Here is a 16,838-nt window from a genome sequence, read left to right on the forward strand (position 1 = left end):
CGGGGGCAGGGGCGGGGTCGGGGGCGGGGGCAGGGTCGGGGGCGGGGGCAGGGGCGGGGTCGGGGGCAGGGGCGGGGTCGGGGGCGGGGGCAGGGGCAGGGGCAGGGGCAGGGGCAGGGGCAGGGGCAGGGTCGGGGTCGGGGTCGGGGGCAGGGGCAGGGGCAGGGGCAGGGGCAGGGGTGTGGGGTCTGCTGACAGAAATCAATCCAGCCCCCATGGACGGCGCGAACGTCTCCTGCCCACGCGGCGCGTGCGTGCCTGTGACTGGCGTCACGTGCGTGAGCCCGCGCCGCGCACGCGCGCTAGGATAGTATGCTTCTTTGGAGCGTGCGCAGACACAGGCCCTGCTCCCGGAGCATGCGCACTCAGGTGCTTTCATTTCAAGCAGTCTCGTGTGCTGCTTCCGAGCACGCGCAGATGTAGTATCTGTACAGGAGCATGCGCACACGAGTGGTTCTGTTTTTGCGTACACACCTCCTTGCGTCTGAGCATGCGCACTTCTAAGTATTCGTTCACTGCGCATGCGCACTTCTAAGTATCCGTTCACTGCGCATGCGCACTTCTAAGTATCCGTTCACTGCGCATGCGCATGTGTGGGGAGTGTCACGGTTCTGCGCATGCTCAGTCGGCTCCCGTCAGACCTCTTGTTTTTCGCTTTCTCGCTGCGGCGTCAGGTGCGAGGGGGGGCCCTCCTAGGCGGGGCCAGACCCCCCCCCCCTTACTAACATGATGGAAGCTGGAGGGAGGGAGCCCCGGCCGGAGGGGAAGATGGTGAGAGAGAGCCCCCGGGCCCTGTGTGCACCGTGCATGAGGAGGGGGGAGCATGAGGGGGGGAGCATGAGGAGGGGGCATGAGGAGGGGGCATGAGGAGGGGGGAGCATGAGGAGGGGGGAGCATGAGGAGGGGGGAGCATGAGGGGGGGAGCATGAGGGGGGAGCATGAGGGGGGGGCATGAGGAGGGGGGGGCATGAGGAGGGGGGAGCATGAGGAGGGGGGAGCATGAGGAGGGGGGAGCATGAGGAGGGGGGAGCATGAGGGGGGGAGCATGAGGGGGAAGTATGAGGAGGGAGCATGGTGAAGGTGCTTTGTGAGGAAGCATGAGGTGGGAGCATAATAAGGGTCCATGGTGAGGGAGCATCATGAGGCAGCATGAGGAGGTATTATGGTGAGGGAGCATGAGGAGGGATGAACAGGGAGCACGAGGGAACATGAGGGTGTGCAGTGAAGGAGCCTCCTGGGTGAGCATGGTGAGGGAGCGCAGTGAGATAGCATGAGGGGGGAGCATGGGGAGGAAGCATGAGAGAACATGAGGGAGCATTAGAGCATCATGAGGGTGCATGGTGAAGGTGCTTGGTGAGGGAGCATGAGGAGAGAACATGAGGGGGGTGCATGCTGAGGGAGCATCATGAGGGAGCATGAGGGTGTGCAGTGAGGGAGCCTCTGGGTGAGCACGGTGAGGGAGCATGGTGAGGGAGCGCAGTGAGATAGCATGAGATGTTGCAGGTGCATGGTGAGGGAGCATGGCGGCATCAAGCCTGCACCCTCCATTCCCGGCACGTTGAGGGGACTCAGCAGTAGGTGCCATAACCAGCCCAGCACCCTCGAGCTGCTGCTCCAGTCCCCCTCCTGCATGTCCCAAAAATAGAGTTATTAGATATATATATATATATATGTGTGTGCGTGCATGTGTGTATATGTGTGCGTGAGTGTGTCGATTCCCGAGTGACCGTTGCCCCTGGGTAGTTCTAGTTAGGTCAGCGTTTCCATAGGAAATATTTTTTGTGTGTTACTGATACCTTTGGCGCCGTTTGATGAATCCCATGAAATATTCTAAAAAGGGTTATTTATTTAGGTCTCACCTGGGCAGCGCATGCACTGTCTCCAAGAGACATATTTGTATCATAGAAATCTTTTTCATTGGTTTCCCTTACTTTGCTTTAGAAATGCTGGCTTTTCATTGGTAAATACACTTAGTAGTCCCTCCGTTTGTTCCGCCTTGGAGACTGCCCCTGCTACATGAATCCTATCACCATGGGCCATATGTTTTCCTTAAGTGCCCTTCTTTGCCCTTCTCTCTGTCCTCACTGCTGCTCCGAGTTCACTCAATCTCCCATGCCATTCCCAGAACAACACCTCTCACTCCTCGCAGCTGGTTTGTATTCTGAACAGCTGCTCTTCACTCCCTCACATGGGCTGCAGCTGCCTCCTCCTCCTCCCTACGCCCTCCCCCTGTTAATCACATGAGGAGGAAGCTGGGAAATTGTTATAATCAAATACTTCCTTGTAGTAGGTGTTACAGTAGTTCACCTCTCGCACGACGTGTAAACTATATCTGTGTATGTTTTATTTAAGTGCTTCATCTTTAATAATGGTGGGCCCGTGCTTTTCTTCTCTTCTGCGCGGCTCGCCAAACTCTACATTTATTCCTGGTTTTTTAAAGCAGCGCGGCAAGCCTCGCTTCAGCAATGGTGTCTGCTTCTTTTATATCCATCCAAAGAGAGCACTGCGTCTTTAACCCCTTCCACACTGATGACGAGCTGGGCTCGTCATGAGGTAGCCTCCTCGCACGCTGATGACGAGCCCAGCTCGCCACGTAAAGTGCGCTTTTAAAAATCTCAGCGTACGAGCGTAATTCCGCCCGCACGCATGCGGTTAAAGCAGCGCGGCATGCCACACTTCAGCAAAGGAGTAAAGACAGATGACATACCTGCTCACACCCACTCCCCTCCCGCTTGGAAATGAAGGGGGCTGAACATAACGCATATTTCCAGACATCGAACTAACATAATTGTCTCATTGGACTAAGATCTAAGCCTTCCACAGCTAACGTACGTGGCACACCAATCTTAGGGAATCATGTTGTTTCATATATTAGTTGTAGTCACTCTACTGCGCATTCTAAACCATGCTTCACCACCTGGTTAGCTGCTCGCTTTACTAGAACAAAAAAAGTATTATTTTACTAAACACTGCTCGTGGTTTTGTTTGCCATCCATTGCATAATGCTTGTAAAAATGCAGGTTGAGTCGCTCACTGACAACTTTGCATCCTTAACAGCGCCCAGGCCAGCACTCTTCTAATACAGTCCACAAATTACATCATGCTCAACTTATTGTGTCACATTTTATCAAGTACAAAATCTATGCAAAAAATGCCAAATAATCCTGTGACTGCAAACAAAAAACACAAGTACAAAACATTATAATTTACAAAGACAATAGTTCTAACTTTCACAAATGTGAGACCTATTGCATTGCAATGCGTGTCCTAGTTTGTGTGTGACAAAGAGGGAGGTGGGTATCAAAATGCAAAATGCCCATGCATTTTCCATAGACTTCTTTAAGAAGCATTACTGCAAAAACTGTTTGGATGGCATTACTCCAAAGCTAGATTTTGGTCTGCAGATTGTTTTATTTGTGATTTGGTGTAATTCTGTTCAGTAGTTTTTGAGAAATTAAGGCTTACATTAATATTTGTATAGCCTGAGGGTTGGGTCTGTGAGAGTTTTGTGAGAGTGCCAGTTTAAAAATAGAATGTTCCGATGGGCCCAGGGAGTTTTTTTTCCCTTGGGCCATCTTGCTCCTGTGGAAGTCAGACTCCAGTGAGAGCGAGCCCTCTAATTGGCTGCCAGCGACTTAGGACAAATGTTGCTGGCAGCCATTAACGGACTCGGGAACTTTGTCCTCTGTCTTAAACATGAAACAAATAATATAAGGGAGCAAGGTACGATACCATGCCCCCTTAGCTGCTCCTGTCCCCCCCCAAACCAGGTCCAAAATAATTTTAAAAAATTGACAAATTTTGCCACAATCCCATTGGAGCCACCCAGGATTGGGGCAAAAAAATAAAATGGAGGCCGCTATTTTATTATCTATGGGAAGGAGGGGGGCTTCAGTAGGGCCCCCTCCTTTCCATAGATAATAAAATATCGGCCTCCATTTTATTTTTATGCCCCAATCCTGGGTGGCTCCAACGGGATTGTGGCAAAATTAGTCAATTTAAAAAAATTATTTTGGACCCAAAGATCCCATCCCCTAGGGCATGGTATATTTAAGGACAGGGGGCGTGCGGCCCCACTCCCCAAGATGTTTTCAGCCTTGGGGACCCTATACCCTGGCACCCAACATATTTTTAAGGGAGGGTGACTGTGTAGTCCCACTCTCTGAGCCTTAAAAATGCCCAGGGGACCCCATCCCCCAGGGCCGTAACGTATCTTTAAAGGGAGGTGGGCCACGCAGCACCCTTCCCTGAGCCTTTAATAACCCCTAGGGCCCCACCCTCTTGGACCGGCGGACTTCCTGTGACGCTCTACAGCGGGCAGGGGAACGTGTTTGCTCGTGTCTGGTGGGAGCATTATTACATTTCCTGCCAAACAGGAGCAAACACAAAGCCAGCTGGCACTAGCTTTTGGGAGCAGAATTGAGATATGTTTCCCTGCCTGCACTGTTGCGGCCAGGGAAACAGAACAACTTATTGCTCCTGCCTGGACAGAGCAGTATAAATAGCTGCTCCCTCCAGATGGGAGCAATGCCGGCTCCCACACAATGTGGGGAGCCAGCTAGGGTCGTGGGCGCTCTGGGGCTTCCCACGTGAGCCAGTGTGTTTGATGGGTGCCCCAGATGAGCACCGGGGCACCCACCTTCAAATAATGCTGTCCCCGGTGCCAAAGTAAGCGTATGGCCCGTTACCCTTTTTAAAAAAAAAAAAAAAAGGCAAGCTCCATGACATGGGTGCCCTGGGGCCAAATGGTCTTGGAGAGTGGGTTGCCTACCCCTCCTCTTTTGAATCGGCTAGGCACCTGGAAATGGGGTTCTAGGTGCCTGATAAGACTCAGGGAGGGGTGCCATGTGCCCCCCCTCCCCATATTAATATGGCATAGCCCTGGGGGATTGGGTCCATGGGGCCTAATCAGGTTCAGGGAGAGGGGGCTGCTTACCCCCGCCCTTTGTTAATTACTTTGCCCTGAGAATGTTGGTCTCTGGGCTCAAAAATGCTCAAGGAGGTGGTCTGTATGCACCCTCCTCTTATTAATTGGCTTTGACCCCGGGGAATGGGGTCCCTTAAGCCTGATAAGGCTTGAGGAGGGGGCTGCCCAGCATCCCTCCCCTTTTTAGGTCGAAGCCGACCTGCGCACATGCGCAGTCTCGCTCGCGTGATTTAGTGTTTTCAGAAGCTAACACTAGCAGGCTTTAAGCCCCGCCCCTCTTTCCCATTGGCCGGCGTCACCGTTTATGCTAAACGGTGGCCAGCCATTGGGAAAGAGCACTTGGTGATGTACAGTTTTCTCTATTTCTGCCGTCCCACTTGGACGGACTGCCCTGACTTCCTGCTGGCGCAAAAGGTTTGTTATCTTTTTGGGGCCAAACAGATGGCCCCATAAAGAAGATAATAAACCTTTTACGCCAGAAGGAAAGCAGGCTGAGGCCGTCCAAGTGGGACGGCAGAAAAACAGAAAAGTCCACGTCGGTGCGAGCGCTAAAAGCACATCGCATCCAATAATGAATTGTTTCCTTGCGACAGCCATGATTTACTTCTTGAGTTAGGTACTGTGGATGGTGCTCTTCGTTTGCAATTGTCTATATGAAGTGCTGAGGATCACCAGTGAAAATCCACCTACATAGTAGCCGGGACACTGAGCTTACGATTAAACATCATATCCATGCCCCAATTCTTCCTCCTCCGGTTTGCCACCAGTGGACGGGGTCTCCTGTCGCCTCCATCCTTGATGGACGCCAAAGCTCCGCTTTGCAGATTTACTTCCCTGTCTCCGGAGTCGATGAGAGACGGAACGAGCTGTGCAGGCCAAAAACCTGCGCCAGAAACACGTGCGAGTTCAAAGCGGAGGTAACACAGACATACCTGGTCTCTTCTCACTAGGGGCACAGGAGACCGGAGCCATCAGCGCATACCAAAGCTTGGCGACAAAAGAGAAGGATCTCATGGAAATTATTCCTCATCCCAGCGCGACCTGTGGCAGCTGAGCCCTAGGGAAGGCAGCAAGATGACCTCCCTGTGGGTGTCCTCGGATGCTTGATTCCGGTCTGGGAAAGATATGGCTGTTGTAGTTCGAACTGGACTGTTCCCATGGGGCAACAGGGTCAGAGCTGATTTGCATAAAGCCATTATCTGACCCAGGGTGGTGTGGAGTGCAAAAAAACGATGGATTTGGGCCCAGATCTTTTGACTGGGGGAGTGTGTGACATTGATCCACATTCAGTCCATCACTTGTTGTTTTTTGCTCCCTGTGGGTGTCGGCATCACTCTTTTCAAACATTCGCAATGTAAGGAATTAAAAAGCAATTCTTCTCCAAGGGTGTGTGCTCGCTGGCGCTGGCGCGGGCCCTGTGTATGTACCCACCCCGGTGTGTTATGTGCTCGGCCCGGGTGTGTTATGTGCTCGGCCCGGGTGTGTTATGTGCTCGGCCCGGGTGTGTTATGTGCTCGGCCCGGGTGTGTTATGTGCTCGGCTCTGCCATTGTAGTTGCTTCACGAGGATCTGTTACTGCACAGCCACAGCAAAGGCCTCATTGGAAATGTAAAGCTGCGGTCTGGGGGTAGGGGATACCAAAAGTGTAAACAAATGTGTGCCAATACTCATCATCTCAGCATTCCACGAGTGTGGTTGCCCCTCCCCCACCCAGGCCCACATTACGGTCCATTCAGGCTGAAAGTGACCGGGTTCTGTCCTCGGTACAGAGGCTTGGCACTCTCCCCGGGGGCGGCCGAGGGGTTCGGGAGCCCATCACAGGGGGTGGGGGGTGCTCCGCAGCTTCGGAACAATATTCACCTCTTGTGCTTGCAGAGGCCTCACCACCGATGTGGACAAACCGACAGGCACTTCAGAGGGCGGGCACTGCTGGAGGAGAACTTTTCGAGGTGTGAGAGAGAGGAGCTTACTTATTTGGTGTTGTCAGAACAGCCATAAATAACCGGAATGCCTCAAATGTTTAAACACTTGACTCAGAGTGCAGTTTTGCCCACCCAAGAGCTGCATGGAGGGGGGAGGGGAGAAAGGATACGGACGTCATAGAAGACAGACCCCGTCCATGATGTGTTTAATTAATTTAAATATGCAGATTGATCTTTAAAAAGTGCACAGAATCCCACTGCATTCACTAGTGAGTTTTTGTGTGTTTCCCTGGCCAGTGCAAATTTTGTTTAAACACGCATACAACCACTCTCTTACTGCAGAGATAAACGGACAGGCAGTAAGTAACAATAAAACAGGCCCACCAGGCACAAAAAACACACCCACAGACTGCTAAAAATAAACTGCGCACACGCGGATTGGTCGGGCCAGTCCAAATGCCAGTCCTACCTTGCCTGCAGCAATGACCCACAGAAGAAGGACCCCACTTTGCCAAAACCCACAAGGACTGAAATGCTGCATTCTTCCACAAAAAAACAACAAAAAGAAACTCTTTGTATTCATCAATACCTACTTGACATATTTCCATCTCTTTGTGCTCTCCTCAAACACCAATAACACTGCTGCATTCCACATTACCTCACCAAGGTGCGCTTCGTAAAGCCCCTTATGCAAATGATCTGGGATCATGGCCCAGCGGCTTAAATGACCACTTAATACAGCTGTCAAAGGCAGGCGCCACGTGTGAAATCCTGAGAGGGTGGGGAAGGGGGGTAGGCTCTCAGCCCTTTACCCTGCAGAGATGTATTTGCACACCAATTGACAACACGGTTTATTTGAATTCTAATCCGTGTAGTTTAGTAGCTGCATTTTTGCTTCAACAATTCCCCCCGTTCTTATACAAAAATTGCCATTTTAACAACGATATGTTTTTCTTAGATTTTTGCACTCTTAACTACAAAACGAAGCATTTTTCTCGTCATTTTTTGACAGATAACCAAACGGTATAGTCCAATATTTCACTTTCTGTTCTAATTTTAATTCCTGTTTGGAAGAAAAACACCTTCCTGAAAATCACTGCCCCAAAATAAACTGTTGTATAAAAAAAAAACACAACATACCAGGTAATGTATAATATCCCTTCAGGTTTAGAATGCAATCAGAAACCCTTGATGGCAATAAAGGATCATATTGTGAAACCACATCAACTGTTGCATGGCTAAACACTTATAAGATCCCAAAGGCGTGACCTATTGGCTATGCCAGTGCTTGTTTATTATATTTTGCCCTCAGGGATGGGGTTTCCGGGACCAAAGGCTTGGTAAGGTGGATGTACACCTCCCTCGCCTTAGATTTTAGCCCCGGGGAACAAGAAGTCTTTTGGGAGGGGGGGAAATGTGCCACCTCCCATGTTTTATTGTATTGAGGCACACTGTGACGGTTGCCTGTGGGGGCGGGCGGGTTGGCTGTTTCCATGTGGGTTGGCCAGAGGACCTGGTCCTGTCGCCAACGCCCTGCTGTGCATGGTCAAAGGGTGTGCGCCGTGTGGGTTTGGATGCCTGTGGGAAGTTTGGGCAGGCCCTGCGGACAACTCCCTGTATCACACGACCTTCATATTGATAAAGAACAAATTGATATCTTGATGTCAGCATCTATATTGATAATGGTGAACTAGAGACCAAGCTATATCAGAAAGAAACACGTACCAGTTCTACACCGGGTGTCTCTAGTTTTCATCCCAGACGTTACTCAACAACATTCCATGTGGTGAATTTTTGTGACTAAAAAGAAATTGCTCAACACAGGATAACACAGAAAAAAATTGTAAAGAAATATGACAAAGATTCCGTAAGAGAGGATGCTAACAAAAATATATCCAAAGAGGATATGAAAGCTGTGAACTCATACATTGAGTTGATACTCTTATTACTAAGAAATAAAACCTAATTGAAAATTGAAAGACAATGATATCAAGACTGATATTGACATATAATAAAGTCTACAAATCAAAAAGATATTTAAAAAATACTGGAACATCCATAAGGAAAAAGACCCTGATAGAGGCCCTAAACTCATAAGGCAGCTGGCATGGGTAAAATTCCCTCAGATGTTTTCTGAAATCAGCTAACATTTTGCTCTTCAGTTCTAACTTGCACTTTCAATAAAATCTGTTCTTTAGGAGAAATCCCTCCATCATGGGGAAAATCAATAATCGTGCCCATTCACAAAAAAGGCCCAGGAGACCCTGTGTCTAACTACCAGCTGATTTCGTTGCTTGGTGGTGTGCGCAAAAAAAATCGAGAAAACTGCTTCTATCTTATTTAAGTCCGTGGTTGGAGGAAACGGATCTGATTTCACCGTATCAAGCAGGCTTCAGGAGGGGTCAGAGCACCATAGACCAGGTCTTTAGATTGAACTTAATCTGCTCTAAATATATTTTTGCTTAAATTATCTGGTCTTTATCGATCTCCAAACAACTTTTGACTGAGTTGATCACTCTATATTATGGCGAATTCTAAGGGGAATGAGTATCCCAGGCAAAATCCTGGAGCTCTTAATTGCATTGCATTCTGGTAACACAGTTTCAAAAATGGCACCGAAGCACACACTTGTTATTCAAAAACAATTCCTTGCTAGAACAAATTTCAAATAGTCCTTTGTGGATTGAATGAAGTGTCTCCATTCATTATTCCATACACGTCGTGATGTTGACAGGTGAATTATACAGACATCCAACACATGTTTCATCCAACAGTATTATACAGACAGACGACACGTGTTTCGTCCAACAGGACTTCTTCAAGGCTAGAATATATTCCTAGTTGCAACCACAAGATGCTCCAGAACATTGGAGTTATCTCAGAACGAAGTCGTGGTCTGGGCGGGAAATCGTATAGGATCCCGGCACTCAATTGTGGGGAAGGTATGTATATTGCGATATGTATGTATGTATGTATGTATGTATGTATGTGTATATATATATATATATATTACCTACTGGCAGTCGCCAGTAGGTAGTTATAGTTAGAACCTAGTTTCCATAGGAAATCCGGAACATTCTATTTGGAATAACTTTGGCGCCGGTGGACAAATCTTCGTGGAATTCTCCCAGAAGATGGCCTGCTCCGCTCCTTCCCTGAAAGTTTCGGGTTGATCCGTCAAGCGGGGGCCGAGAAAAAAGGGAGGTCCCAAAACGTGTTTTCCCCATGCAATGTTTCATAGGACCTTCAGCCGGGGCTACAGCCCGAATGGCTGAACAGAATTACACCAAATTTGGCAAAAAGGTAGAGTTTGGTTCGCCGATCATGCTTTTTGTTAAATGGCGTAAATCCGTTCAGTAGTTCCAGAGAAAATCAAAAGTAAAATCATAAGTATATCTTGAGGAGCTTACCGTACGCTTACAGTACGCGTACCTTCCCGAGCACGGGCTGAAAGCTAATTGGCTGTCAACACACCAAACCAGGAAGTGTTGGCAGCCATACAAGAAAGCAGAAAAACAAACGTGCAGAACGCAAAAAGAGGGCAGAGTAGAAACACAGTGACCCCCCTAGGCTTCTAAATCACAGGGTAGGCGTAGGTACGCATACCCAGCAGGAAAAAAAATAACCCGGTCTGCTTTTTTCAAATTAGCCCCCGGGGGGGACCCATTCCAGGGGGCATAATGCAAAAATGTGTGGGGGGGCCCAATCCCCTCCCACACTGCCCCGGGGACCGCCACTCCCCGGGGCAAAGTAATTATAATAGCGGGGACCCCCACCCCAGGGCTTTTTTACCAAGTATGCGGGGGGGCTAACGGCCCCCCGCAGCCCCGGGGACCGCCACCCCCCGGGGCTTTGATATCAATGATGGGGGGCCTCTAAGGCGCCCGGGGACCGCCACCCCTCGGGGCTTTGAATTAAAAAAAACACCTGTGTGGCGGGGCTCAAGCCCCCCCAAACGCCCCCGGGACTGCCACCTCCCCGGGGCACTGTTATTTAAAATTCGGGGGTCCGTGATGGACCCCCCAGCCCCGGGGACCACTACCCCTGGGGCTTTACAATTGTTGGGAGTGGGATCCGCGCGGCCCCCCTCTTGGAGCCCTTGATGGCCCTGGGGACCGCCACCCCCCAGGGCCGGCTCCTGCAGTGTCCCAGGGTGCCCACCCCCGGGACACTGCTGTTTGGTTTGGTAAGGGAGGAGCCTCGCGTCTCCCGCCCTACCATAGCAAACCTCTTTGGTTTTTGGAAGAGAAAGCAGGAAACCTGCTCTCTCTCCCAAAAACCAAAGACTTTTGCTTTTCTGCATGGGAGCAGCATGTTAGCTGCTCCCCATGCAGTAAAGCAATGCCGGCTCAGGATGCGGGGAGCCGGCAGGGACCGTGGGGTGGCTTGGGGACCCCCCCACGGCCCCCAACGAGGAGGGCCGGGCCCCGGGGAATGGGGTCCCTGGGGACAGAAGTGGCCCGGGAGGGGGGCCACATGGCCCCCTCCCCCAAAAAATATGTAAATAAATAAATAAAAAGGACAGCCCCGGGGGATGGGTTCCCCGGGGCCTTAAGAGGGGGGCTATGCAGCCCCCTCCACAAAAAAATATCAAAGATAAGTTGGCCAAGCCCCTGGGGATGGGGTCCCCCGGGCTGGAATTGACCATGGGAGGGGAGCCATGCGGCCCCCTTCCCGTTAAAAAATTAAAAAAAAAGAATTGGGGGCAGGCCCTGGGGGATGGGGTCCCCAGGGCCCAAAAAAAAAGAAAAAGAAGGGGGCTACACAGCCCCCCTTCTTAAAAGTATTTTTTTAAAAACGGGATCGGGAGGAGGCCACGCCCCCTCCCTGCACCTCTCTGCAAACGTGCCCCTGGCGCGTTTGCAGAGGGGGAACTAATTCCCCTCGCATACTGGTGGTCCCTGGGGGCTAACTAGCCCAGCAGGAGCCTCCAGTATGGGCCAGGGGCCTGCATTGCAGAGAGATGTAATGAGGCCACGCCCCTTTTTACACCTCTCTGCAACGCAGCCCCCTGGCGCATACTGGAGGTTGCTGGTGGGCTTGTTGGCCCCCAGGAACCCCCAGTATGCAAGGGGAATTAGTCCCCCCTCTGAAATAACGCCAGGGGGCTGCGTTGCAGAGAGGTGTAAAAAGGGGCGTGGCCTCATTACACCTCTCTGCCACGCAGCCCCCTGGCGCATACTGGAGGTTCCTGGTGGGCTAGTTGCCCCCCAGGGACCCCCAGTATGCAAGGGGAATTAGTTCCCCCTCTGTAAACGTGCCAGGGGGCTGCGTTGCAGAGAGGTGTAATGAGTCCACGCCCCTTTTTATAACTCTGCAACGCAGCCCCCTGGCGCATACTGGAGGTTTCTGGTGGGCTAGTTGGCCTACATGGACCCCCAGTATACAAGAGGACTTAATCCCTCAACTTAGAACGCGGTACGGGACGTGTTTGCACAGTGGTGAAGGTAGGGGGCGAGTTAGAGGTGATATGTGTACAAACACGCTCTGTGGCACGTTTTAAGCTGGGGAATTCATTCTTCTTCACTCCAGAGGTCCCCTAGGGGCCAACTAGTCAAACAGGTATCTCCAGTAAGCACCAAGGAGCTGCGTTGCAGAGTGTTGTAAAAAGGGGGCGTGCCCTCTGAACACCTATGTGCAATGCAGCTCCCTGGTGCATACTGGAGGTTCCTGGTGGGCTAGTTGGCTCACAGGGGACCTCAGGATTGAAGAGGAATTAATTCCCCAACCTAAAACGCACCACAGGGTGTGTTTGCACACGTGTTACCTCAGGCCCCTGCCCCTTCCTTCACTATTGAGCAAAATATTCCTGTAAAATCAGCCGATCTACGAATTTTGATTTACTCACCTGCTATCACAAGAGACGTCGGTGCTGCATCTTTGAGCCCAGTACGGTCCCTGAAAAGTAAATCTAAGCGTACTTACCAGTAACTTGAATTTTCGCCATAGGCTAACATTGACTAGTTTCACTTGGAATTTCTTTGAAGTGTGAAGTTTTGGAACTTTAAAAGATTCCTCTAAAATCAGCCAAACTACGAATTCCAATTTACTCACCTGTTATCAGGAGAGACCTCAGTGCTGCATCTTTTAGCCCACTACTGATTATGAAAAGTAATTCTAATCGTAGTTACAGTAACTTGAATTTCCTTCCATTGGAGATCATTGCCTGCTATATAAAATATATCTACATTAAAAAAATATATAAAAAAAAAATATTACACTTTCAATATTTTTTAAAACATTTATTTTTCAATGTATTAAAAAAATATATAATGTAATTTAAAAAATAAAATATCTAAAAATAAATAATTTTAAATAATGTGAATCAGTATAAAAAAATATACCAATACATTTAAAAATTATCATATACAAAACCTTTAAAATTCACTGAAAAAACCATAGGTTTCAGCCACGTTATAGTTAGGAATTAGCATTTAAAAAACCTTAGAAATTCACTGAAAAAACCATAGGTTTCATACAGGTTATAGTTAGCTGGGCATTTCACTCATACAAAACCATTGAAATTCCCCCGTTATAGTTAGTTCAGCTAACTATAACTCGCGCGCCCGCAATGCACTGCTGATGACGTCACATATTACGTCAATCATGACATGGTCAGTGACATCACTGATGACATCTCAAATTACATCACTGATGACATCATCCTTGTGAAAGAGTGGCAGACCTCCTCTCAGCGTAATATAACCTTTGATACACACATTCAAAAATAGAAACTAAAAATTTCAAAACAATGGAGATACCTATACCAGTTACAACAACCTATTCAGTAATTTAAAAATCTACATACACATCCACTCATTCATCAACAGTTCTATATAGTCACTCATACATGTACTCACTCATCATATGTACTCATACACCTATGCATCCTGTTACACACCGACAGTCATCCATAGAGTTACTCACACACATATTCACACATGCAAATAAAGTGTCAAACATCCATTTATTTGCATATACAGCTATACACACACCACTACACTTACTTCTACAGAAACCTACACATACTTACTCTCTTAAGGAATCACTTGTAGAAACTCATACTTATTTATACAGGAACTCTTCTAATCTCTCACTCTCACATATTCTCACTTATATACATGAATACTCACATATACTAGTTTAAAACATGTACTTACTCATAAAGACACTATTGAGACAGTCATTCACTCACTAACGCACCCATACACACACTCATCCACCCATACAGTCCTGCACACATGCTGTCTTCAAAACACATACAATCAGTGAGTCACTCATTCATGCATCTATACGCTAAGTAATACCCCCCACCAAACCATACAGACACTCATACCGATACTCAAAAAAACAACTAATAACCCATATACACACTCATGTAGCTACTCACCAACCCATGCAGCCACTTATAGACAAAGTGAGACACAGATACATATATTTAAATATTTAAACATTACTCGCTAATGCATATATTCACTAAGATACACTTAATAAGTCAGTTATGCAATCATTTTTACAAAAAAACATCCATGTAAACACTTATTTACCCATTTATTCTTCCATCGACCTTTAGATATACATATATAAAAAATATTTATTTTTCAGAAAGACACACATTCACTGGATGATGTCATCAGTGATGTCATTTGAGATGTCACCAGTGATGTCACGAGTGATGTAATATGTGACGTCATCAGCAGTGCATCGCGGGCGCGCGAGTTATAGTGAGTCCAACTAACTATAACGGGTGAATTTCAATGGTTTTGTATGAGTGAAATGTCCAGCTAATATATATATACACTCCTTTTCAGCAAAGAATGCAGACAGGTGTTCCCTCAGGTGCAAAAAACACATTCATTTATGGGTGGTGGTACCACGTTCGCAGTGGAAATGCACTTTTTGTATCAGAACGTGGCTGCATCCACTTTATTTCAGAGCAGTGAGCATTGTTTCTCTGAACACATTTGGGTGTGTACTGCACATGTGGTCCACATGTGGTGAGGCATGACCCACAGCCAGACTGACGGGAGGATGTTGGACTGAAGGGTTAGGAGGGATGTCGAGCGGACATCGTGTGAATCCTACAACCTGAGTATGTGGTCCACGGTGAGCCAGGTAGGTGCTTATTCTGATTTAGGGATGTTACTCACTGGGACAGTCTGGTATCGGGGGTTTTACTGTTGGCATCCTCTGTGACTTTACGTTGCTAATACATGTTCCATCTCCATGAGGTGCACACGAAGGAAGACTGGCCATAAGTATAGACATTCTGTGACCGACTATCATTGTAGGAGCAAACAATGTGTAGCAAAGAGAACTGATTTTACAGAGTCGTTTGAAGGGAGTAATCGGAGTGGTTATTCAGACACTACTACTGATCATTGTCCTCGTTATCTTTCTTCGTTTCAGAAGAACCAAAAAGAGCCAAACCGGGTAAGAAGGGGAAGATGCCAGTAGGACCAGCACGGCCGGGAACCAAGCAGACGCTGATGCTGGGGAAAATGCCCCAGACACAGACGGCCTTACTGCTGATGCTGGTGAGTAATGTCCATTTTTTATTTATGACTTTTTATTGTTCTCACATAGCGTGTATTTTGGAATTCTGTATTTTTCATCTTCCCGTCTTCCCGTGCTCTTCTTTAAGTTTCAAATGTGTTATCCCCGCATATTTCCTTCTGGTTTTTTTATATTTCGAGTTTCCGCAGATGGCTTCCTCCTGTCTGCAGCTTTTTTCCCCAACTAAATGTTACAGTGACAGAAACCTTATCTCAGCCCTCTTGTACATATCTGTGATCCGTCTCTGTGTGTTGCAGTGCATGAAAGGAGACTGACTTTGCCATAGCTTTCAGAGTGTCAAAATAATTCAACACACAGTTATGTGTTAAGCAACAGGGAGAAGCAATGTACTTTTTTATTTGAAATTAAGAGTGCTTAGTCAGGCATTATATTTGTTTACCTCTACAATGCTCTTTCTTTTATTTAAAGAGTACCTACTAATAAGTACTATTCGGTCTCCTCTTTATTTTTTTTCGCTTCACAACAGTTGATCACCACCGACCCCACCTGCCCCATAGGACAGAAGCAGTCGCCACCTCTGACATTCTTCCGGTGGTGCTGGTAAGTCGTGTTGATTATTTTCTAGTTTGCATCAGCGTTTTCTGTATTTTCTATAATTTCCCCATCTATTCTACTTTAGCGTCCGCTTTAACCACGCAAACTTGCAACATTGTGGGTTTTTTCTTTTATATTCCCCTACTTTCTTCATGTTTGTAGCTTTCTTCCCCAGCCTTTTTAGTCACCCTTCTCTTGCTCCTTTTTTACATGTCTTGTGCTCACAGAAGATTGTTGGTTTCGTATAGAGGACACAGGCCTAAAAATTCACACCATGTAACTTGACAGAAGGCGTTATTGATAGTAAAGAGACGGGTAACACCCCAAGAGGGTGTCATGTCATACAAAGATCCATAATGTCATGGCAGCGCAACATGGCAGGATACCACTAGGCGTCCTTTCCATTCCCTTCCGCCCCTTCATTGTTTGCTTTTCTGATCCTTTCGGAGCTCTGTCCCTCCATTATGAAAAAAATATAAAGCATTGAATTGTGGACTACTTAGTTACTAGGTCCATTAAACCTCTCAGAGTGACAGTAGTTACGAATGGATAACCCAAATTAGTGATGTATTGCTTTCGTAATTGCTGGAAAATGTGATGGTTATAGCAATGGTCTAATATTTGTGTTATGTTTTTGTCTAAGACCCGAAGTACTCCACGCTCCTACGCAGGAGGGCAGGGACCACCACCCAGTGGAGTGGGAAGGAGTGGCTGCTGGGACAAGTGGTAAGTCACTTTCCTCTCTCAGTAAAATCTGCTGCATTTGTTAAGGCAGTCCTCCCTTTTTCCAGGCCTTTTTTGCAGTCCTTTTATAAATTAACCAACAGCTTATGTCTCTAGCTCATCCTCTGCACCATTCAGTTGTTAAAAGAAAAGGT

General features: G+C 47.8%; 1 protein-coding gene across 1 annotated transcript in view; it reads left to right on the plus strand.

Annotated features, from left to right (window-relative positions):
* The first annotated feature begins 642 nt into the window (after positions 1–642).
* LOC144826180 (uncharacterized) overlaps positions 643–16,838 on the plus strand; it is a 215,762-nt gene continuing 199,566 nt past the window's right edge. Inside the window, exon 1 of the mRNA XM_078684574.1 lies at positions 643–771. Within this exon, the coding sequence (XP_078540700.1) occupies positions 727–771 (45 nt within the window). The 5' untranslated portion in view covers positions 643–726. The remainder of the gene's footprint in view (positions 772–16,838) is intronic.

Source organism: Lissotriton helveticus, chromosome 3_2, assembly GCF_964261635.1.
Source record: "Lissotriton helveticus chromosome 3_2, aLisHel1.1, whole genome shotgun sequence".
Lineage (NCBI taxonomy): Eukaryota > Metazoa > Chordata > Amphibia > Caudata > Salamandridae > Lissotriton > Lissotriton helveticus.